Source organism: Tupaia chinensis, unplaced genomic scaffold (genome assembly GCF_000334495.1).
Source record: "Tupaia chinensis unplaced genomic scaffold, TupChi_1.0 Scaffold000528_1, whole genome shotgun sequence".
Lineage (NCBI taxonomy): Eukaryota > Metazoa > Chordata > Mammalia > Scandentia > Tupaiidae > Tupaia > Tupaia belangeri.
In genome coordinates, this window is record NW_006160041.1 from 5,981,550 (window position 1) to 6,006,807 (window position 25,258).

At 37.8% G+C, this 25,258-nt stretch overlaps 1 protein-coding gene across 1 annotated transcript in view; it reads left to right on the top strand.

Moving 5' to 3' along the window:
• TSHR (thyroid stimulating hormone receptor) overlaps positions 1-25,258 on the top strand; it is a 166,355-nt gene that overhangs the window by 70,792 nt on the left and 70,305 nt on the right. Inside the window, exon 2 of the mRNA XM_006157105.1 lies at positions 19,137-19,208. Within this exon, the coding sequence (XP_006157167.1) occupies positions 19,137-19,208 (72 nt within the window). The remainder of the gene's footprint in view (positions 1-19,136; positions 19,209-25,258) is intronic.

Consider the following 25,258-nt stretch of genomic DNA (forward strand, 5'->3'; position numbering starts at 1 on the left):
TGTAGGGAATGATGTGGATAAATTCTAGAAACAGTGTCTCCAGTGACTGGAGTGCATTTATTGTAGCACAGACGGCAGCTGAGGGAGGCTCATACAGTCTTGGTAAAAACAAGGTCACTGACATTCCAATGTGAACCCTCAAGAGCCCTTGAGAGAGAAAAAAAGAAATCACTTTCAACAGGGAACTTTGAATTGCCTACTTGCTGATGTCTAAACAAAATAGACCAAGTTCAACTTTTTTCTCATCTGTTGGCTAAAAGAGGACTGAAAACCGATCCTTCGCTTACTTTTAAAAACATAAAAAAGCATTGTTTTGGTTAAAGTTGTGTTTTACTTCAGGATTGAACTCAAGGTTCTCACATCCGAATATATTTTCTTTAAAAAATCTGAAATTTTTGCTCTGAATTTTACTGGAAGTAAACTGAATTATGATATAGGGTAAAATACTTGGGGATTAATCCTTTTCTCTTTCTCTTTCTCTTTCTCCATTTTAAAATTATGCAGGGAGATAAATGTTAGTTCAGGTCTCTTTACTAGTGATTTTTCATTTGTGGAACCAGCTTTTTAAGTTCAGTGAACTTTACTGAAAAGTGTTTTTGATGATTCTGAATGGAAATATGACCTTCCGGATACAGAGGCATTTGTATTATTTAAATAAACTATCATCCATTTAGATTATTTCATTCAGAATGAAAAATCATGTGATCTCATTTTTATTATACTTTTAATGAAGAGAATTATCAGGGAATATGTGCATGTGCTTTTATTTTTTTAAGAATTATTTTATTTTTATTTAACTTTATCTATCTATCTATCTATCTATCTATTTATTGTGATTTGACCAGAGAGGGATGGAGAGAAAGAGAAAGAGAAAAAGAAAGAGAAAGAGAAAGAGAGAGAGAAAGAGAAAGAGAGAGAGAAAGAGAGAGAGAAAGAGAGAGAGAAAGAGAGAGAGAGAGAGAGAGAGAGCAAGTCACCAGGTTGGGGACTCGAATTGCTGTTGGCCATGTGGGAGTCTAGTGCTCTTAACCACCATCACCACCTCAATTGTTTTTTTTGTTGTTGTTGAGGGGGATATTAGTTTATTTCTTCCATAAAAGAGGGAGACAGAGGAGAGAGGCACACACACCCCAAGAGTCTTCAGTCAGCCAGAATCCCAGCATCCCTGTGCATGCCCAGTATACACAGGGAGATCCTGGGACATGAACTTGGGACCTTCCCACATGGCCTCAGCATCGCTAAGCACTGTGCTACCATAGCTGGCCTATTTTTTGTTTTAATCAAAAAGACTTTTGGTAGGAAATGTGCTCTGGATACCATACACATGGAGCAAACATGCCTTTTGGTCATAATATCATACTCATTATGACAGTGGAGGTTTTTCAGGGGTCCACACCAGGTTTTGGTGCCTTTTTCATATAAAATGACAGCAGCATAAGACTTCACGCCAGTCTGTGAAAGCTGAGATAACTTGGAAACCTGGAAGAGCTGACGGGTCGCCTGGATGAATGAAAGGACCAGGAATCTAGAGTGTCTAGGTATGCGCTGCGTTCGCCCTGGACCTGACAAAACCGTGCGTGTTCTCTCACCTTGGGGAAGGGGACATGGAACACTGACTTGCTGGTGTTAAACACAGCATTATGCTTGGAAGAGCGTGGGTACCCTCTACATAGTAGTCTTTTTTTGGCTATTGGGTGAGTGCACTCACTGGAGAGAGCCAGTGAGAGAGAGAGAAGAGAGAGAAAGTGAGAACTCACTGCCCGGGGGGGATGGGCACACAGCAATTCCTTCTCCTCCATTCTCTTCTCAGAATTTTGAGCACACGTGCACAAGCACCGGGCATAATTTTCAAACTGTCAGATTGGAGATTTGAACTTCACAGTCAACCATGTGTAATCCAGCCACCTTAAACCCCACGCCAACTGCTGGACCAATAAACTTATTTTTAATTAAATAATAATTTGAGTCATAATAAAAATATTGTTTGTTTGCCCAAGAATTTTAATTTAACATTTTAAGAAAATACTGTTTCAAAGTGGAGAAAATATAAATATATTTGAAGGGAAATTGTATTTACAGCATTCCTTTTTTATTTACACTTTGCTACTGTAGAACACCACTAGGGTATCTTATTTCGGATTTTAAAAGTAGGAAATATTTTTTCAATTTACAACTGTTTTGTTCTCTTTCGTTAGTATCTCGTGTGTTTCAAACAACTTTCTAAAATAATTCTTCATGATTCAGAAAGAGATATAATATAGTTAAGACTGAGCTTAGTATTTATTCCAGTGCTATCAGAGAAATATCATATAAACCCCATCTGTAATTTAAATATTTCTACTTGCCACATTAAGCAAAGTAAGAAGAAAACAGGTGACATTAATTGTAATAATATATTTAACTTAACACATAAAAATGTAATTTTAATATCTAACAAAATATAAAAACATTTTCTTTTCTTTTTTTTTTTGGAGAGGTTTTCACTATAGGGCATGTACGCTCACCAGAAAGACAGAGAGAGACAGAGAGACAGAAAGCAAGAAATCACCCTCCCCCCAGGGGGGATGTCCACACCACAATCCCTTCTCCTCCATTCTCCTCTTGGGATCTTGGGCACTCACGCACACGCACACATGCCTGGCATGACTTTAAGCCACCGGGTCTGGGACTTGAACTGCAGTCGACTACATGGGAGTCCAGCAACATAGCCATCATGCCAACTGCTGGTCCCACCAAAATGAAATATTAACAAAATACTTTACTTTTATTCTTGGTAAGTCTTCAAAACTCAATGTGTGGGGACCAGCAGTTAGCGTAATGGCTATGTCACTGGACTCCCACGTAGTCAACCGTGGTTCAAGTCCTGGACCCGGTGGCTTAAACTCACGCTGGGCGCATGTGCATGCATACCCAAGATCCCGAGAGGAGAATGGAGGAGAACGGATTGCGGTGTGGCCATCCCCTCTGGGGGGTGATTTCTCGCTTTCTATCTCTCTGTCTCTCTCTGTCTGTCTGGTGCGCGCACACACTCTATAGCAGAGACCTCTCCAAAAATAAATAAATAAATAAAAAATAAATAAATAAAACTCAATGTGTGGACCAGCAGATGGAGTAGTAGTTACATCACTGGACTCCCACATAGCCAATCACAGTTGGAGCCCCAGACCCATGTGGCTTAAAACTCACATGGGGTGCGTGTGTGTGTGTGTGCACCCAAAAATCCCCAGAGGAGACTGGAGAAGAAAGGACTGTTGCATGCCCATCCCCTGGGCAGAGGGTGATTTTTCCCTTTCACTCTTTCTATATCTCTGGTGAACATATGTGCCCTATAGCAAAAATCTCCCAGAAAAACAAAACAACACAAAACAAAACAAAAAATTCCTCAATGTGTATTTTACACTTAAAACGCATGCCTGTTCAAACTAACTGCTTTGCAAAATTGAGGACGACATGTGGCTCTGGATATCAGACTGGACAGTGCAGCTATGCTCTATGAAGAAAGCTATGGTCTACTCTATTATCTTGGAAAACACAGTATTTCCTCTTTCCAATAACACCAATTCCCCAAGCCCCATAACTCTGAAATTTCATGATAAGGACTCTTGTAGAACTATAGAGCATGCTCATTGTGAGGAATGCTGTTGATCCAACCCTGCTTGCCTGTCCACAGATTTTTAAATGATTAATAATTTTTCTTCCATTTCAAATCAAATTCATGAAGTTGTTTTGTAGAAAAATTAAAAATTGCAGTTATAGAAATATATATATATATATATATATGTATTTAGGGTGCATGTGCTTGCCAGAAAGACAGAGAGATACAGAGAAATAGAAATAGAAAGTGAGAAATCACCCCCCGGGGGGATGGCCACACTGCAATCCCTTCTCCTCCATTCTCCTCTCGGGATCTTGGGTACACATGCACACACACCTGGTGTGAGTTTAAGCCACTGGGTCCAGGACTCGAACTGCGGTCAACTACATGGGAGTCCAGTGACATAGCCATTACGCCAACTGCTGGTTCCCAGAAATAAATTTTTAAGTATCTCTCATCTCACTCTCTGGGGCTATCACTAAAATTTTGTTGTACATATCTATAAAAACTTCTTGTGTAATTTAAGAATTTATGTAAAACTGTTTCATAATGTATATGCTCTTTTATAACTGACTTTTTAACCTAATGTTATATTTTAAATATCTGTCCATATTCTTTTCATGTACCTTCCTGATAAATTTTTTTTCTTTCTTTTTTTTTTGGAGAGGTTTTCGCTATAGGGTGCGTGTGCTCGCCAGACAGACAGAGAGAGACAGAGAGACAGAAAGCGAGAAATCACCCCCAGGGGGATGGTCACGCTGCAATCCCTTCTCCTCCATTCTCCTCTCGGGATCTTGGGCACGCCCACACACGCGCCCGGCATGAGTTTTAAGCCACCGGGTCCGGGAGGCGAACCACGGTCGACTATGTGGGAGTCCAGCGACATAGCCATTACACTAACTGCTGGTTCCCAACTTCCTGATAAATTTTAATGGCAGAATAACATTTCACCTATGTCCCATCATTGATTCAGCCAGTCCCCTGTCTTTGGACATTTCAATTGTCCATATACATTTTTTTACTTTGCTATCAGGAAAGAGCCTAAGCTTTATGTTTGTTTGTTTTGGAATGCGAGAGCAGAGGAAAATTTTACAGGTGGTGTAAAGAATAAAGACATTGTTTGCAAATTGCAGCCAGCAAAATAATAGTTTTTTGGTTTGCCTAGATACTTTCAAGCATTCGATTTAGCAGGCATAAAAGAGTCACATGGAAATACCAGAAAAACTGTACACGTGTTTTAAGATTGAATATGTTTTAAATGCTTTAGCCTAATGATAGAAAATAGTAACAATTACAGTTTCGTTCCTTTTTTCCAAGAAGATATTCTTGGAAAATGAAACAGGTAAACACAATCTCTTTTGTTATAATTTCTTTTCCATCATCACTGCCATTTCAATGAAAACATAAATTCAAACCAATTTCCCATTTTCCAAATAGTCTGTGAAACTAGACATCTAATGGGTAATTTCGTGAATGTAAAATACCTACCTGAATAACAGCCAATGTATGATGGGTGTTTTAGTTATCTATTGCTACTTAAATATTTACTTCAAAATACAGATGTTTAAAACAACCACTTCTTTATATTTAATGATATTATATGTCAGGAACTGGAATAAAGGACAGCTGAATCATTCTCATGGCATCGTCAGAGTTTAGTCAGTGGTATTCAGATTATAAATGAGGGCTTGGCTGACAGTCCAAGATGGCTTCATTTACGTGTCTGCTGTCTTGGAGAAGATGGCCTGAATGTTCGTCTGAGGGTGGGACTTTGGAGCTCCTTCATGTGGCCTCTATTCTGGCAGTCTTGGGGTAGCTGTGTTTCTTACATGGCAGCGTAGGGCTCCCAGTGAGAGTATCCCAAGAGACTTAGATGGAAGCTGTGAAGCTTCTTCTAATCTCACCTCAAAATCCCAAAACATCACTACTGCCACATACTCTGGTTAAACAAATAGCCACAGCCAGCCCAAATTTAAAAGGAGGGGGATTTGTGGCTCTCTACTTTCATCGTGGATCTCAGTAAAAATTGGTTCCTCTTCGATGGCAGTTTCCACATTATCTTCTCTCTCTTAGCAATAGAAGTGAAAAAAAGAGGGCAGGAAAATATCCATAATGAAGAGAGAAAATTCAGTCAATAAAAGCAGACCCAGAATGACAGAGATGATGGAAATGATAAGCAATGGCATTAATACATGTAAGGCATCTGAACAACTCAAGACAATAACATAAAGCATGAGGTTAATGAGGAGAAAGATGTGTCAATGACCTGTGTGACATTATCGAGTGATTGAACTTACATGTAAGAAGAGTTCTGGGAGCCAGCAGGTGGCGTGTTTGGGGTGTTGAACTCCCACATGGGTGATCTCAGCTTGAGTCCCAGACCTGGAGGCTTGCTTTCACACTCCTCCTCACTCCACCCCTGCCCCGTCTCTCTCTGTTGAGTACACATCCCTTACAGCAAGTTAAAAAAAAATAATAATAGCAATAAATAAAATTAAATAATTCTTTTTTGTTTTTTTTTGGAGAGGTTTTCACTACAGGGCGCGTGCGCTCGCCAGACAGACAGAGAGAGACAGAGAGACAGAAAGTGAGAAATCACCCCCCAGAGGGGATGGTCACGCCACAATCCCTTCTCCTCCATTCTCCTCTTGGGATCTTGGGCACGCACACACACGCGCCCGGCATGAGTTTTAAGCCACCGGGTCCGGGACGTGAACCGCGGTTGACTATGTGGGAATCCAGCAACATAGCCATTACGCTAACTGCTGGTTCCCAATAATTCTTTTTTAAAAGAGAGGAGTTTCAACGGGAGATAAAAGAGAATTGGAACAAGAAAAATTTTGAGTCATTCATAACTAAAAGTTTTCTGAATTTGATAAAAACTGTAAATGCATAAAGCTAAGAAGCATTCGGTGAAAGCACTCAAAAAGAATAAAGATAACTATACAAGGGCATATCATAATCAACCTGATGAAAATCAGTGATAAAGAAAATATCCGAAAAGCTTCCAGAGAAGAAATGCATATTACCTACCGATGAACAAAGACAAGAAAGAAAGCAGACTTATTGCCAAGACCTACACGAGCTAGAATGCAACAGAATGACATCTTTAAAGTACTGAAAGAGAAAACAAATCTGTCCACCATAGACTGTTAGACCTTGTGAAAATATCTTTTCATATTGAAGGTAAAATACTTTGTCAGATAAGCAAAACTTGAGCAAAATCATTGCCAGCAGACAAAACAGAAACAAAAATCATGCAAAGGGAGTTCTTCAAGCAGGAAGAAAATGGAAATTTGGATCTACATAAATGAATGAAAAGGAGCAGAAATGTAGGCAGACAGAGAGGTATGATTTGTAAATCAATATGTAACAGTTGAAACACAAACACAGAAGGAAAATTAATTCATCGGAAGTGTTAAAACTTAAAATGCAAATGAATGAGGAGAACCTACTTTTGCTCATTTTTCCAATAAGCTTATTTTTCTTCTCCCAAACAGGAGCTACAACAATCAACAACAAAATACACATGCATGGGCCAGTAGGTGGTATGGACGTTGAGGTGCCAGATCCCACATGACCGACTTCACAGCTCATGTCCCAGGCTTGGTGGCTTGAAAATTATGCCAGGTACACATGCATGCATGCCCAAAATCCTGAGAGGAGACCAGAGGAGAAGGGATTGACATGTGGCCATCCCCCCTGGGGGGAGGGAGGAATTTCTCACATTCCCTCTCTCCCATTCTCTCTGGTGAGCACACATGCCCTATAGCAAAAACTAAGAATAAATAAATACATAAACATAAAACATGCATGTCTATATGCACTCATACCTCCTACAAAATGTTTGACTCTGGTATTCAGTATTTTTTAGTAGAATATGTAAATAATAAATATATACATTATGTCTCTTAAGTGTCTAGCTCATTTTCTTGGCTGGCTTGAAAGTTCCCTAAGCCAATAAGTTCTTTTCCCCTTAGATAAAATTCATTAGGAATACTTTGAAATTCTAATGAGAGATGGTGAACTTCTAAATTGCCAAAAAACATGTGAGAACCAGGGGAAAAAAAAATGTTACCTTCTGCCAAGGACTGCATTGTCATTTGTAAGGAAAGCTACTTTCAGAAAACAAAAAAACACATGTCAAGTGTTTACCCAGCTACTTTCATCTACAACCATGAACGGAATGGCTATGTTTATGAACATCATTTTATTTATTTTTAAAAATTTTTTAGAGGTTTTTGCTATAGGGTGCATGCGCTCACCAGAAAGACAGAGAGAGACAAGGAGACAGAAAGCGAGAAATCACCCCCCAGCAGGATGACCACTCCACAATCCTTTCTCCTCCATTCTTCCCTCAGGATCTTGTACACACATGCACACGCACCTGGCATGAGTTTAAGCCACCAGGTCCAGGACTTGAACTGCGGTTGACTACCTGGCAGTCCAGCGACATAGCCATTATGCCATCCGCTGGTCTCATGAATTCATTTTAGATAAGATCCCACACATAAAAGTGCCTGAAATTCATTCAGGAGTTTGTAATATGTAATTCACTTTCCTGTAAACCTCAACTTCTCCGCATAACTACTAAGTTAGGAAGCTGGATCATACTGTTTTTGGTTGAGTATCAGAAAACTCTCTCAACCCATCACTCTGCTTCCCTCACTGACACTTTTAGGTCCCTCAGAACATGTCATTTATCGAAACCTTCAAATCTTGGCTGAAATCAGTTCCTCCGAAAGAACTTCTTACACATAGATGTCATATGAGGGATCTTCAAAGGGTTCACAGGAAATGTGTAGCATGAAAAAACTAGGCATGGATTTCAAAAAATGTTTGCACCAAAATAAAATTATACTTTAATTCCATTTTTCCACAAACATGTCGGGACCTGCGTAATCTGCCTTGGTAGCACGAACACAATGAAAACCATGTAGTTATTAAAAGGTTCTTTTCTCTTTTTTCTTTTTCTTTCTTTCTTTCTTTTCTTTTTTTTTTTTTTAATGGCTGAATCTTCCTCTGATCTCAGCTCCATAAATGCAGGAACTTTGATGGTTACGTTACCATTGTATCCCTAGCATTTTGCATTATTTCTGAAGCATGGTAAACACTTGATTTGTCGTACTAAATATGCGCCAATTCTTGAAATGCTGCTGGGTCTCAACTTTGTAGCAAAGGAAAACATCTGTCTATAGTTTTATAGTTTCAGAATACCATATTTATATGTACTTCTCAGTGGACAGCTTGCAGGACACCTGACTACTTTATTATGTGAACTTAGGTTGCTCAACCATTCTTCAGATTATTCAGCTCTAAGATAATAATGTTTGGAAAATATATCTAGGTTTGAAACAGTGCTCCTCAAAGCCCCGAGGGTTTGGTGCAGATTGAGGAAGAATATTAAAGAGCTCCATTAAATTTTTTTTCTTTTATTTACATATCAGGAAAAACACTATACATGTTAAATGGCAGTCAAAGAATATATGTATGTATGTATTCATATGTGTATATGTATTTATTCTTTTGTCATTTTTTTATTTGCTCTCTGCAGAGAGAGAGAAGAAAAAAAAAAATGAGAAAGTATTCTCCATGAAGGAGGTCACACCTAAATCCCTTATTTCTCCTTTCAGGATGTTGGGCACACATGCATATGTATCTGGCATGTTTTTCAAACTGCAGAGTCTGGGACTTAAACTGTGCAGCTGGCCATAAGGGACCCAGCTACCCTGACCACCTTGCCACCACCTGGTCCATTGCCTTTTTGTTTTATTTCTAGAGAGATTTTTGCTATAGGGGGCATATGCCTGCTAGAGAAACCGAGAGAGACAGAGAGACAGAAAGTGAGAAATCAACTCCTGGGAGGAAGGCCACAATATTAACCCTTCTCTTTCAGTCTCCTCTTGGGATTTTGGGCATGCACACACACGCACCCACTGTTGAGTTTTAAGCCTCCAGGTCTGGGACTCGAACCACAGTTGACTTCATGACATAACCATTACGCCCTTTGCTGGTCCCCTCAGTTGCCAACTTTTAATAGGGTTATTTATTTTCTTGTTACTCACTTGTTTGAGTTTCTTATGCATTGCTTATGAGGCCCTTATCTAATATATGCTTTACAAAGGTTTTCTCCCATTCTGTGGGTCATGTCTCACTCTGTGTTGTTTCCCTTGCCATGAAGAGCTTTCTAGTTTGATGCAATCCCATTTGTCTAGTTTAGCTTTTGTTACCAGTGTTTGGGGTCATACCCCAAGAAATCAGTGCTCACACCAATGCCAAAAAGCTTCCCCCATGTTTTCCTCTAGGAGCTTTATAGTTTCACGTCTTACATTTAAATATTTAATCCATTCTGAGCTATTCATATGTAAGGGTTGAGATAAAGGTCTAATTTCATTCTTCTACTTGTGGATAGTCAGTTTCCCTAATGCTGTTTATTGAAGAGACTGTCATTTCTCCAGTGTGCATGCTTTTAAGAGTTTATTTATTGGACTGATCCTGTGGCCATTGGTTAAGAAGTTAAGGGAGCCAGAGTTCCTGCCGCGTGGTTGCTGGGGAGAACCTGCTGCTGTGCTGACCGTGCTCTTCCGGACACGGTGTCCATGGAGTAAAAACATAAAAGCCCAGAACAGCCCTTCTTCAAGAGGCAGACAGCTCCATGGCTCCTGTGATCTAGCCATTTGGGGAGAAAGGAAGATGTCCCACTGATAACTGGGCCTCCAGCATCCAAAACCCGCGTGGTAGGAAGATCCCTTTCAAGTCTCCTGTCTCTATCTGCCTTTGTCTCTCTCTACGTCTGTCTCTGTCCTCTCTCTCGCTCTCGCTCTCTCTTTTTTTTATTTTTTTACTTTTTAGAATTTTTTTAAGGAGAGGCATTTTACAGGGCCCTTTGGCCCCTCCTACCTAGCGCTTTATCTTGTTAATAATCCCCTCTCCTCCTCCCAGAACAGCCCTTCTTCAAGAGGCAGCCAGCTCCATGGCTCCTGTGATCTAGCCATTTGGGGAGAAAGGAAGATGTCCCACTGATAACTGGGCCTCCAGCATCCAGAACTCGCGTGGTAGGAAGATCCCTTTCAAGTCTCCTGTCTCTATCTGCCTTTGTCTCTCTCTACGTCTGTCTCTGTCCTCTCTCTCGCTCTCGCTCTCTCTTTTTTTTTATTTTTTTACTTTTTAGAATTTTTTTAAGGAGAGGCTCTTGTCTGTTTTTTTGCTGTTGGTATTGTTTCCCTCTCTCTGCTTCTTTTTCTGCACACTCCTCGACCCTCTGATTGAACTTCCAAGTTTGGGAAGAAACCGACCATCCACCAGATGACTAGAAATCGCTGCAGGACCACAAGAAATATGGGGAAGCAGGAAAATACCTCTCCCACAAGGGAAAAGGATAGCTCCTCTTTATCCACACACAGTTCAATGGAAATCATGGAAATGTCTGATAAAGAATTCAGAACATTCATAATGGCAAAGCTAACAGAGATGGAAGAGAAGAGAGACAAGGAACTGCTGAAGAGGAAGGAGAAAGGAGTTGAAGAGTTCCAGGAGGTGAGGAAATTCATGCTAGATCTAAAAGAGGAATTTCACACTTTACAAAAGAATCAGATGGAACTGTTAGAGATGAAGGCTATAATACAAGAAGTCAAAATCTCCCTTGAAAGTATTAAAAGCAGACTAGATCATACAGAAAATAGAATCTCTAATGTAGAAGAGAAAATGGTTGGCCTAGAAAAATCCACCGCGAAGACTGAGAAAATGGCCCAAAAATTTGAGAATAATATGCGAGAAGTACTAGATACCATCAAACGTCCAAACATCCGGATAATAGGCATCCCAGAAGGTGAAGAGACTCATAAGGGCATTGATAATCTATTCCATGAAATCTTACAAGAAAATTTTCCAAACCTGGAGAGGCACTCAAAGATTCAGACCCAAGAAATACAGAGGACCCCAAATAGAATCAACCCAAGAAGATCTTCTCCAAGACACGTTATAGCCAGATTGACCAAAACCACAGACAAAGACAAGATACTAAGACTGGCAAGAGAAAAAAGGCAAGTTACCTACAAAGGGTATCCCATCAGACTAACGGCAGACCTCTCATCGGAAACAATGAGAGCGAGGAGAGAATGGGAAAATGTATTCAAAGTATTAAGGGAAAAGCAATTTCAACCGAGAATTCTGTACCCAGCAAGGTTATCGTTCATTTGGGAAGAAAAGACACGAACTTTCCCAGATAAACAAAACCTGAAAGAATTTACCAGCACCAGACCGGATCTCCAAGAAGTTCTTAAGGGAGTGCTATGTCAGTAAAATTAAATGCAGACACACAGAAATAAGAGTTCAGAAACTAAGAAAATGGGCAACTTAATTGTAGGGCCAAAAGCTGGAGTTGAGTATTACATCCCAGATTTCAATCTGGAACATCGAACCTCAACAGATACAGAAGAAAGATTAAGTACATGAGACTGAACTGATGAAACAGTATTCTACGACTTGACTAAAATATTGCTGCTTTTCTTCTAAGCTTTGTTGTCTGGTTTTAAGGACTTTTGTCCTGTCTTCAGCTATCAATAGATTCATGTTCCGACTATTTGAACAGAATACTAACCTGTTTCTAGGCTTTAAGTTTCAAAGAAATATCCTTACCAGTTCAAAACTGCTTTTCTTGAAACCATCGGCTGATCTTGCTATTGAAAGTAGTTAGATTACTTATGATATTGTGTGATCAACGAAATGTTGGGGGAAAAGGAATTGAAGACAACTGTAGACAGCAGAGATAGTGTAATAAGAGAGTGGAATAGGGCAGAGGGCTAGACATGGGGTAAAAAACATATATATGAAAGTAGAAATGGAATATTATGGATGATAACATGCATTATTAAGCCACTATATAGTATATTCTAGATGGGAAACCACATTTAGAATGTTGTGATGATGCTCAGGGAATGAATGTAAATTAATAAAAAAAAATTTTCAGAAGAAAAAAAAAGGCATTAGAAATACCTATTTGATGACTGCAGTTAAGCTATATAGCCCTAGTTAGGTGCTACTTTACAGTATGTTCATTCTATTCACTGAGGTTTATGCCTAAAGTCAGTCTTGTGTTCATGGATATGTACATATCAGCTGTGCTTGCTATTGAAAATATTTAGATTTATTAAGATATTTAGTGAAACAATAAAATGGGGGAGGCATAGAAAGCAACAATAGATACCAGACACAGTGTGGGAGGAGGGTGGGAGATGGCAGAGGGTGAGATAGGGAATCAAGGATGGGAAAAAAGGCAAAATATACAGAAAACAAGAAATGGAAAATGATTTGTTGACAATAACACATATGTTGATGTGCTTGATTGAGCCAATATACAGTGTATTCTCAATGGAAAAATCTCATTTTGTATGCTATAATGATGTACAGTGAATGAATGTAAATAAAGAAAAAAATGTATAAAAAAAAAAAGAATTTTTGACAAATTCAAAAAAAAAAAAAAAAAAAAAGAAGTTAAGGGAGCCAGATTTCATATGACTGACCCCACAGTTCAAATCCTGCCTTCAGCAGCTTGAAAAACATACTAGTCACATGCACATGTGTGTATGTGTGTGTGTGCCCCCAATCCTGGCAGGATGGAAAAGGAATTGCAGCATGATCAAACTTCATTGGAGGTTGCTTTCTCTCTCTCTTTCTTCCTCTGTCTGTCTTTCTTTGACAAGTTTTCATATAATCTGGCATTTTTTTAAAAAGTTTGTTTGAAAAAGAGAAAGAAGAAGAAAAACAGGTACCCTAGATAAAGTCTTGCCATGCTATAATCTTTCCCCCAGCCTTCTAGTCAGCCAGGCTCATAAACACATCAGATGTGTCCAAGCCAACCATGGATTTAACCTTGGAGCCTTCCCGTGTGACTCTAATATTACACAGTAGTGCTCTACTGCGTAAACCACAGCAGGGACCCGTACTGTGTGTTCTTGGCACCCTTGTTGAAAACCAATTAACTAGAGACGTATGGGCTTATGTGTATCCTATTTCATTGGTTGATGTGTTGGTTTTTAGTGCCAGTATACGCTATTTTATTACTATAGCTTTGTATTTTTTTTTTTTTGGAGAGATTTTCACTGTAGGGCGTGTGCACTCGCCAGACAGACAGAGAGAGACATAGAGACAGAAAGCGAGAAATCACCCCCAGGGGGGATGGTCACGCCGCAATCCCTTCTCCTCCATTCTCCTCTCGGGATCTTGGGCACGCACGCACACGCGCCCGGCGTGAGTTTTAAGCCACCGGGTCCGGGACACGAACCGCGGTCGACTACGTGGGAGTCCAGCGACATAGCCATTACGCCAACTGCTGGATCCCTAGCTTTGTATTTTTTGAAATCAGGTAGTGTGATGCCCTCTGCTAAAGATCTTTTTGCTAAAGATTGTTTGCTATTTGGGGTCTATTGTGCTTCCATACATATTTTAAGATTGTTTTTTTCTATTTCATTGAAGAATGACATTAAATTTTTGATAAGGATTGGGTTGAGTCTAAGTTGCTTTTGGGTCATTTTGACAATATTAATTCTTCCAGTCAATGAACACAACTTGTGCTTCCATTTCTTTGTGTCTCCTTCTATTTCTTTTATCACTCTTTTATAGTTTTCAGCATCTTTTATCTCTTTGGTTAAATTTAGTCCTAAATATTTAATATTTTATATTTTGTAGCTTTTATAAATGAGAGTATTTTCTTAATTTCTTGTTAATATTGTGTTTTGTTGGAACTGACCCTGTACTGCTGCAGTTAAGTATTACGCACTGGGAGCCAGATCCCACATGGCCAACCACTGTGCAAATCACGGCCCCAGTGGCTTGAAAAATGTGCAAAGTACATGCACATGGATGCCCCCTGATGGGGCACAGACAGCAGAAAATATAATTCTGTGTGATCATGCCCCATTTGGGGGTGCTGTTGCACTCTCCTTCTAAGTACACATGTCCTCTAACAATTAAAAAATGTTTATATAATGTTATATAAATTGTATGTAATTTGTTGGTAGTTGTTGCATAGAAACACCACTGATTTTTGTATGTTGGGCTTGTAACCTAAAACTTCACTGAATTTTTAAGTTCTAACAGGTTTTCTATGAAGTCTGGCTTATGTATACCTATATGTATATCTATATCTATATCTATTCATATATATGTGTGTATATATATATTTTACAGCTTTTATAAATGACAGAATTTTCTTAATTTCTTGTTAATATTGTGTTGGAACTGACCCTGTACTGCCAGTTAAGTATTATGCATATATATATATATATATATATATACACACACATATATATATATACATACATACAAATATATACATACATATATATATATTTGGCTAATATTTAATGTCTATATATGTTCATATTCATATATATTCATATATATATGTATGTGTATATATATATACATATATACACACACACACATATATTATATATAACATTTGGTTAATGTTTAACTAAATACCTGGACCACAGCCCAATCAATTGGACACTAAAATTAGCCATTTATGTATAGATAGATATTGATATTCATATATATTCATATTCCTATTCATGTCTTCAACAAACAGAGACAATTTAATTTCTTTTCAATTTAGATACCTTTGATTTCTTTTCTTGCCAAATAGCTGTGGATAGAAGCAATACTATGCGGAATAGAAGTGGCAAAGGCAGGAATTCTTGTCTTGTCCTTAATCTCAGAGGAAATATCTTCAACTTTTCATCATTGAGTATAAAATTAGATGTGTGTGTATCATATATGTCCTTTATCTTGTTGAGGAACATTCCTCTGTGCCTATTTTGTCAAGAGTTTTTATCGTGAAAAGATGTCGAATTTTATCAAATGCTTTTTTGTATGTCTATTATAGTAATTATAAGGTTTTTGTCCTTCATTCTGTAATATGGTGAAACACATGGTGCTCAGCACAGTAAGTGCTTTGCAAGTGTTTATTATTTTTTCAATGTAGTCTAAGTTCTCCAGAATAACAAAAGAAATGAGAGAGATCGCCACATATTTACATAGAGATTAGATTGATAAAGATACTCCTGTCGGTCTATCTCTAACTACGTATGTCTGTCTAGTTCTCTATCTAGCTACCTACTGAGAGACAGAGAGAGGTTTTCATGGTAAGGAATTGGATCACATGATTAAGGAAATTGGGAAGTCCAGGATGTGCAGATGGCAAGCTGGAAACCTAAAAGGAGCAATGGTATATATATTTCCAGCTTAAATCTGAAGGCCTGAGAACCAGAAGAGTTAATGTTGTAGGTCCCAGTTTGAGTCTGAGTTTGAAGGCAGAGAAGATTGATGTTCCAGCTTGAAGATAGTCAAAGGCTCTTTCTTAAAGAGATTTTTATGGATATGACTTACTCACATAGGGGAGGGCAATCTGCTTTATTCAGTCTACCAATTCAAATCTTTTTTTTTTTTGGATAGGGTTTTTTGTTTGTTTGTTTGGTTTTTTTTTTTGTTTTTTTTTTTTGTTTGTTTGTTTGTTTGCTATGGGGCACATGCACTCGCCAGAAAGACAAGAGAGAGACAGAGAGACAGAAAGCAAGAAATCACTCCCTAGGGAGAATGGCCACGCTGCAATCCCTTCTCCTCCATTCTTCTCTCCAGATCTTAGGCACAGACGCAAACGTGCCCGGCGTGAGGTTAAGCCACCGGGTCCAGTACTTAAACCGCGGTCGACTATGTGCGAGTCCAACAACATAGCCATTACACTAACTGCTGGTCCCCCACTTCAAATCTTAATCTCATCCAGAAACACCTTCACAGACACACCTGGAAATAATGCTTAACCAAATAGCTGGGCATCAACTTGACACTAAAATTAACCATCACTCTTGCATATACAAATGTACTTTTTCTTTTTTTATTTTGAGAGAGAGATTTTTGCAATAGAACATGTGTGCTCACCAGAGATACAGAGAGAGACATAGAAATAGAAAGTGAGAAATCATCCCCAGGGTTGCAATCCCTTCTCTTTCATTCTCCTCTTGGAATCTTGGGTATGCACGCACATAAGCCCTGCACGAGGTTTTGTTTTGTTTTGTTTTGTTTTTTAGAGGTTTTTGCTATAGGGCGCATGCACACGCCAGAGAGACAGAGAGAGACAGAGAGATAGAAAGCGAGAAATCACCTTCCAGGAAGGATGGCCACACCGCAATTCATTCTCCTCTCTTCTCCTCTCAGGATTTTGGGCACACACGCACATGAGCCTGGTGTGAGTTTAAGCCACCAGGTCCAGGACTCGAACCATGGTTGACTAAAAGGGGGTCCAGCGACATAGCTATTATGACAACCGCTGATCTCCAGACTAAACTTTTTAAACTTAGGGAAGAAAATAAAGAAAAACTCGAGCTAAAACATGGTGAATTTTAAAGAGGCAACCAAGATGATTTATACCAAAAATAAAAATATATGTGTGAAAATAAAAATTCAATGAAGAATTTGTTTATCTAGGTTATGTATACATTGTTATAAACATACCCAGGCAAAATATATGAACTATTAAAATTCAACCAAATTTCGCAATTTAGGTCCTCACTTGCAATTTTGTTATTTTATTTAACATTGTCAAAAACAATCTTCTGTTCCAAGCTATGTTATAACCATCATAGCATTCACTAAGAGGTCAGATCCCACATAGTGACCACAGTTGGAACCCTCACCCCAGTCAACCTGAAACACGCTGGGCACATGCACAAGTGCCCGGGACCCAGTGGACTGGAGGACTGGACGAAGAGGAACTGTGGCACAACCAGACCCTGTGCAGGGCACGCTTCTGTGTCTGTCTGCTTCTCTCTCACACATGCGTATGCAAGGGCTCTGGGATGAATGAAGATAAATAAATAAATACTCAATTACTCTGAGTGATGCCCAACAGTACATATTGCATCCTTTGCTTTCCTTTAGTATGGCCCAATTTTACGCTGAGATTTTGCTAGAACAACTTACTTGTCTCTTATCTTTTATAATCTTGTATCTGTATCAAACTTTTCATTAATCCAATTAAGGGAATGTAAGTGGGAGACATCCAGCAGGTCATTTGTGCGACCTGAATTTCTGAAATCACATGAAGGTGAAACAGCAGGGGTTACAAAAAGCTGATGGTTAACCTTTTGTCATTCACATCACCTCCCCGGGCCCCCAGCAGGGTAATTAGGTCTCTTTATAAACTGATTTGGTCCTGTTGATGCTTTGATTAGGCAAGATATATATCAATCCTCCAAAAGTAAGTGGTCCAAAGAAAACAGAGGTCAGAGGAATAGATAGTTGAGAAATAACCTTGCAGCCTAGAAGGAAAAGTACATGTTAGTCTACTTTCTATTAATACAAATAAGGTACCAAATGGCAGATGTGTTATTATCAATGTTTAAATGGCAGAAACAGCCCCCTGAAGAAGACATTAGTATGGTGAGGTATTATTGTCTTTTTGCAAAGTGAGTTAGGACACTAGGCACTCCTTTTCCCAGGCATGATTCTAGTCAGGTAGTCACTATATAAAGGGTAGAGCTCGAAAATGGAGCCATTTGGTGGAGAGGCACACTGGCTGGAAGGCATGAAGATGTTTCATTATTTATAAGGAAAACAGTCTCAGTCTTCTCAGGGATATTCAGAAAAGCAAACTGGGGGGCAAGCCACCTTTAAGTTGTATATGCAGCAAAGAGATGACAAGAATCTAAGGATTAATTAGCTTCCCATCAATTGGGCCTTTCTAAACTGCAGCAAGTATATGACAAGATCCAAGTAAATGTTTGAAGAGACTGCTTGGCAAAAAGCCTGCAACCATACCGCTATTTATAATCTGTAAGGTAAAATTAATGCATTCATTTCTTCTTCATTTCTATTTAATGTTTATTCTGATGGCATTTCAAAACATTTCTGTTGACACGTGCATGATATGAATTTAGCAGTCCTAGTACACTTAGGAATATGTTTTGTTGCTCTCGAGTTAACAAATGGAACGTGATGTTAGGCAAGGCATACTATTGCTAGTTTACTGCTAATCCATAGATCAAACCCGAGTACTAATTTTTTTTACATCTGAACCTCACTCTCATTCTTATTTCTTTGGGAAGAAAATTTATATTAATTGAGCATTGTTTTTATTGATCATGGGTGATAACATATATGTTGTTAAGAACTGATGGGGGACCAGCTGATGGCGTAATGGTTATGTTGTTGGACTCCCACATAGTTGACCTAGGTTTGAGTCGTTGGACCCGGCTGCTTAACCTCATGCCAGGCATGTGTGCGTGCCTGCCCAAAATCCTGAGAGGAGAATAGAGAAGGGATTCCCGTGTGGCCATTCCTTGCTGGGGGGTGATTTCTTGCTCTCTGTCTCTCTCTCTCCACTGAGTGCATGCACCCTTTAGCAAAAATCTCTCTCGAAAAAGAAAAAAAAAAAAAAGAAGACTGTCATGCTTCTAATAATGTGTTCTTTATAATTAAAGGTGAGTTATTACAAAACTCCAATGATTCAACTCTAATTTTATTATTTTTGTTTTTTTCATAGGAAACTCATAGAGACTCATCTGAAAACTATTCCTAGTCATGCATTTTCAAATCTGCCCAATATTTCCAGGATGTAAGTAATTTCTTAACATAAAGAGAAATTTGCAATTGTGGTGTATTTTCTAAGTGTTTCCTATCAACAAAAATATTTGTTCCTCTACTTGCATAAGCCAATGGCATCTACATTTTTAACGTATATAAAAAATTTAGGTTCATGATGTTTATTTGATTTTGCTATGCTTCCATTCCATAATTACCAGAGGACATTTTTTTGTTTTGTTTTAAACCTAAAGCAAATTTAAATGCATTTGATCTTGCACATAACTCTCAGTGTATTTTAATACATCTTGGGATCTGGTAAAACCTTAGCCAGGAATCTCTTCCATGTATAGATTTAAATATCTATCTCTAAGACATTTTTTCCTATTCACAATTTATCACTAATATGCATTTTACATTTTTGTGTGTATTTTTTTTCTATTTTATTTTATAATCTCTTATTTACATTTAATTGTTTTCTGTCCTGGTGGTACACAACATGTATTTTCAAACATGCATGCCACATGCACAAATCAAAACAAGACCATATTCATTGTTTTCAACAAAGAATACCACTTTTTATGTATGCATATACATAGTATATACATTTCCTATATATATGTGTAATTGTCAATTTTTTTTTCACCCAGTTGTAATATGCCATTCCATAATCCCTTTGCCCGATCTGCCTGCATTTCTAAGGCTGTTAAAAGGCTTTTCTCCTAACTCCCACCCCCAACCTTCATTCAGACTCTGGTATGTATAGTTGTCCTCTCTACTTCTGTCTTCAAATCTTTCAACTTCTGCTATAGAGTTCAGATATTTGGTATGTACTGAGTAAGGACATAGTTTGTCTTTCATAGTCTGACGGATTTTACTTAGCCTTAAATCTTCTAGATTCAGCCTCTTTTATCAAATGACAGGATCTTATTGTTCATTATGGGTGAACAGTATTCCATTGTCCCCATGTGCAATACTTTTTAAATCTAGTCATCAGCTGTGGACATTTAGGTCAATTCTAGCATTTGTTGTTGTTGTCGTTCTTCTTCTTCCTCTTTAGTAGAAATTCTTACTCGGGTTAGGTGATATTCATTGCATTTTCTTTATGATAAGAGATAAAAAACAGTTTTTCATATGCTTTTGGCCATTCATAAGTCTTTCTTTGAGAGTTGCCTGTTTAGATCAAATACCTATTTTAAAATTACATTAGTCTTTCTGCAGGTAAACTGCTTGAGTCCCCTTTATGTTCTGGTTATTAATCTCTTACTTAAAGTATGGTTTGCAAATATTTTCTCCCATTCTGCGGGTAATTTATTGTTTCCTTTGCTAAACAGAAGCTTTTAAGTTTGATGTAATCCTACTTTTCTATTTTCTGGAGTTGTTGCCTGTGTTTTAGGGGTCTTAATTAGGAAATCTTTGCCCACCACAATGTCTTCAAGTGTTTCCCCTGTGTTTTCAAAAACTAATTTTATAGTTTGAGGCTTTACCTTTAGATCCTTGATTAATCTTGGGCTGACTTTTGTCAATGGTAAGATAGGGGTGTAGTTTCATTTTTCTGCAAGTGCATATCTAGTTTTCACAGCACTGTTTGCTGAAAATACTTTCTTTTCTCCACTGAGTTATCTTGTGCTCTTTGTGAAAAATCAATAGACTGTATGTTTTGGAGTTTATTTCTAGATTCTCTATTCTGTTCCATTGTCTATTTTTGTGCCAGTACCATGCTGTTTTGATGAACAGTTTTGTGATATATTTTGAAGTCAGGTAATGAGATGCCTCTAAGTTTATTCATTTTGCACAGTAGTATGTTGGCAATATGGAGTCTTTAATGATTCCAGACAAATTTCATGATTGTTTTTTCTATTCCTATGAAGAATGTCTCTAGTTATTTCTTTGGAATTGCATTAAATTTGTAAATCAATTTCAGTAGAATCTGTATTTTAATTATATTGATTCTCTCACTCAAATAAAAATTCATGTCTTTCCATTTTTTGTAACATTTTAAACTTCTTTCTTCATTGTTCCATAGGGGTTTTTTTTGGGGGGGGGAGGTGGTTTGCTGTTTCAATATTTTTTATTTTGGATTTGGGTTTTTGGGGTTTTCTTTATGTCAAGGTTGTTCTCCTAATTGGTTAGGTTTATTCTAAGTATTTTACTTTATTTTGTGGCTATTGTAAATGGGATGGCTTTCTTCAATTCTACCTGAGTCTATTCATTGTTGATGTATTAAAAAAAAAAACTTATTGATCTTTGTATATTGATTTTGTAGTTTGTAACTTTACTGAATTTATCACTTCTCCAGATTTTTTAATGGATTCTTTTGGATTTTCTTGGTATTTGAACAAGTCTGCAAATAGACACAATTAAACTTCTCCCTTCCCATTTGAACACCTTTTATTTCACTCTCTTGTCTGATTGCATTAGCTAGGACTTCCAATCTATATTGAAAAGAAGTGGAAAAAGCAGACAACCTTGTCTTGGTCAAGATTTTAGTGGAACAGAATTAAGCTTTTTCCTACTCAGTATGATGTTAGCAATGGGTTTGTCATAGATGGCTTTTACTGTGTTGAGAAACATATCTTCTATACGTATATTTTGTTGAGTCTTAATCATGAAGGGATGTTGTATTTTATCAAATGCTTTTCCTGTATCAATGCATATACTGATATGATCTAATTTGTACCTTTTCTTCTGTTAATGTGTTGCATTACAATAATTATTTTGCTAGTACCTTGTTTAAGATTTTTGCATCTGCATTCATCAGGAATATTGGTTTGCAATTTCCTTTGTTGTGTCCCTCTCTACTTTCGGTATCAGAATAATGGAGGCTTCATAAAATGAATTTGGGAGGATTCCTTCCATTTTGATCTTTAGAAATAGTTTGAAGAGAATTTGGGTTAATTCTTCTTTAAAAGTCTTGTAGAATTAAGAAGTAAAGCCACTGTGACCTGGGCTTTTCTTTGTTGGGAGACTATTACTCATGCAATTTCATTGCTTGTTATTAATCTAGGTATATTGTATGTGCCCAGATACTTGTCCATTTCTTCTAGATTTTTCAATTTGTTAGTGTATAGTCACTCATAGTATTCTCTAATCTTTTTTATTTCGACATTTTTAATTCCTGATTTTATTTACCTGAGTCCTTTATTTTTCTTAGTCTTACTAATGGTTTGTCGATTTTACTTATCCTCTCAAAAAAAATAGGTTTTTGTTATGTCAGTTTTTATAATGTTCTTTATTCTTGGTTTCATTTCTTTTTTTTTCTTTTTTGAGAGATTTTCGCTATAGGGCGTGTGCGCTCGCCAGACAGAGAGAGACAGAGACAGAAAGCGAGAAATCACCCTCCAGGGGGGATGGCCGCACCGCAATCCCTTCTCCTCCATTCTCCTCTCAGGATCTTGGGCACGCACGCACACGCGCCCGGCGTGAGTTTTAAACCACTGGGTCCAGGACGCAAACCGTGGTCGACTACATGGGAGTCCAGCGACATAGCCATTACGCTAACTGCTGGTTCCCGGTTTCATTTATTTCTGATCTAATCTTTATTATTTCTTTTCTTCTAGTACTTTTGGGCATTTTTTGTTGTTGCTTTTCCAATTCCTTGCGATGTATCATTAGGTTGTTTGTCATCTTTCTTGTGAGCACTAATTGCTATACACTTTGCTTTTAGTATTGTTTTCATTGTGTCCAAGATTATGGATAATTATGCTTTCATTATCATTTGTTTCAAGAAATTTTTCAATTTCATTTTAAATTTGTTTGTTGTTTCATAGTCATTCAGGAGTAAATTGTTTAGTTTCCATGTATTTGATTATTTTCTAAGGCTCTTTTTGTTGTTGATTTCAAGTTTAATTTCATTGTGGTCATAAAAGATGGTGGTTATGCTTTCTGTACTTTTAAATCTGTAAAAACTTGTTTTGTGTCCTATTATGTGGTCAGTCTTCAAAAATGTCCCATGTGAGGCTGAAAAGAATGTGTATTTTAGGGTTAAGAGAACTGATCTGTATATGTTGGATCCATTTGAATTATATCATTTTGTTCCTGTGTCTCTTCATTTAACTTTTGTCTAGATGACCTATCCAGTGGTAACAGTGGGCTTTTGAATCCCCCAACAATTAGTGTGCTATAGTCTCTCTCTCTCTTTAGGTTTAGGAATCTTTGTTTTATTTATTTGAGTGCTCTAATGTTGGGTACATAAATACTTATAACTGGATCTTTGTGGTAAATTAATCCTTTGAATAGTACATAGTGACCTTCTATGTCTCTGTTTACAGTTTTTTAACTTGAAGTCTATTTTGTCTGATATGTGTATCATGAATCCAGCTTTTTATATTTATGTTTGCATAAAATTACATTTTCCAGACCTTTGCTTTGAATCTATGTATGTATTTGTCAATGTGGTGTGTTTTTATCCTTTTTTTTTTGTAAGCAATATATGGGAAGGTATTTATTTGTTTGTTTTTGGTCTGTTCAGCCAGTCTGTGTCTTTTAATTGGGGGGTTTATATTAACATTCAACATTATTATCAATATGTACTTACTCCTACCATTTTATTATTTTCCTAGTTGTCTTGTTTTCTTATTTCTAATTCTTTTCCTTTGGTTTTCTTGATGTGGTATTCTCGTAAGCATTTCTTCAAGAGCTGGTCTAGTGTTGGCAAATTCTTGTAGTTTTTGTTTATCTTGGAATGGTTTTATTTCTCCTTTCAGTCTGAAAGATAATCTTTCTGGGTATAATATTCTTGGCAAAAATAGTTTTTCTTTCAGAATTTTGAATGTCTTTTCATTCCCTCCTTGCCTGCATGGATTCTGCTGAGAGGTCTAAAGTTAGTCTGATGGGGTATCCTTTATAAGTAATTTGATGCTTCTTTCTTGTCATTTTTAGAACATTATCTTTGTCTTTGACTTTTTCCATTTTGGCAATGATGTGCCTTGGAGAGTATGTTGATTCTATTTAGTGTCTTTTGCATTTCCTGGATCTGGATGTCTGCGTGTCTCTCTACATTTGTAAAGTTTTCAGAGTATCTCATGAAAGACATTTTCTATGCCTTTGCCAGTTTCTTTACTTTTTGGAATACCCATTATACAGATTTGAGAGTTTGATTTCCTGTATTAGATCCTTCATCTCCAGAGGTTCCATTTCATTGTTTTTAGGGTGTTTATCTCTTTATGGAATTTCTCCTTTATGTCATGAAATGATTTTCTTATCTTTTGGAATTGATTAACTCCTCTTAGATCTCATTGAATTTATATATATATATATATCAGTTATTTAATTAGGTTCTTGGCAAAAAAATCTAGAACACCAATTTGTGAGGATAAACTCCATTTGTAAGGGCAAACATGGATCGCAGGTAGCCCTGGAGCTGAGGAACAGCTTTGATTTTTGGAAAAATTTGTGAGTCCATAGCTTTCTGATCAGTCTTGCGCTGCTCTGAAATCTCGTATTTCTCCTTCTCTGTGTCGAAGATCTCACCTTCCTGGTGTCTGGGCTTCTGCAGTTTCTTTTTCTTGAAGTAAGCATCGGTAAGGTGCTTTGGGATTTTTACTTGCTAATATCAGTTTTTGTGGAGGTGGCATGACAAATTTCTGGTGTGTTCTACACAGTGGAACTCTATTGAGAACCAGTGATCCAGTTACAAGAAGCAAGCCACTGCTCAGCTGCTTCAGGAAAACCACTCTCTTGCCTCTGTGGCATCCAGTGAGGATGATCAGAATGGTCCCAGGAGTGATGCTAGCTCGCAGCTTTCTCACATGCTGACTGAAGGGGTTTTTTTTGCCGTGGCTTAACAGGCTTTCCAGGCACATCTTCAGTAGGATAATACCTAGGCATTTTGCACAGTTTAAGCACCCAGGTACCACCATTCTTGTCTCCACCAACTGGTTTTGTGACAGTCACAAGAACCTTCTCCTTCTTTTTCTTTTCGATCCTGGATTTAGTAGCAGAGTATTTCCTCTTGTACATGGCCTTCCTGGAATACATGGAAGACCGAGAGTATCTGTCGATGCCCCGGAATAGGATGTGGTTTCGGCTTCAATGGGGGTTCCTCTTCTTGGACTTTTTAGGCTTGGGGTCAACCTTTTTAAC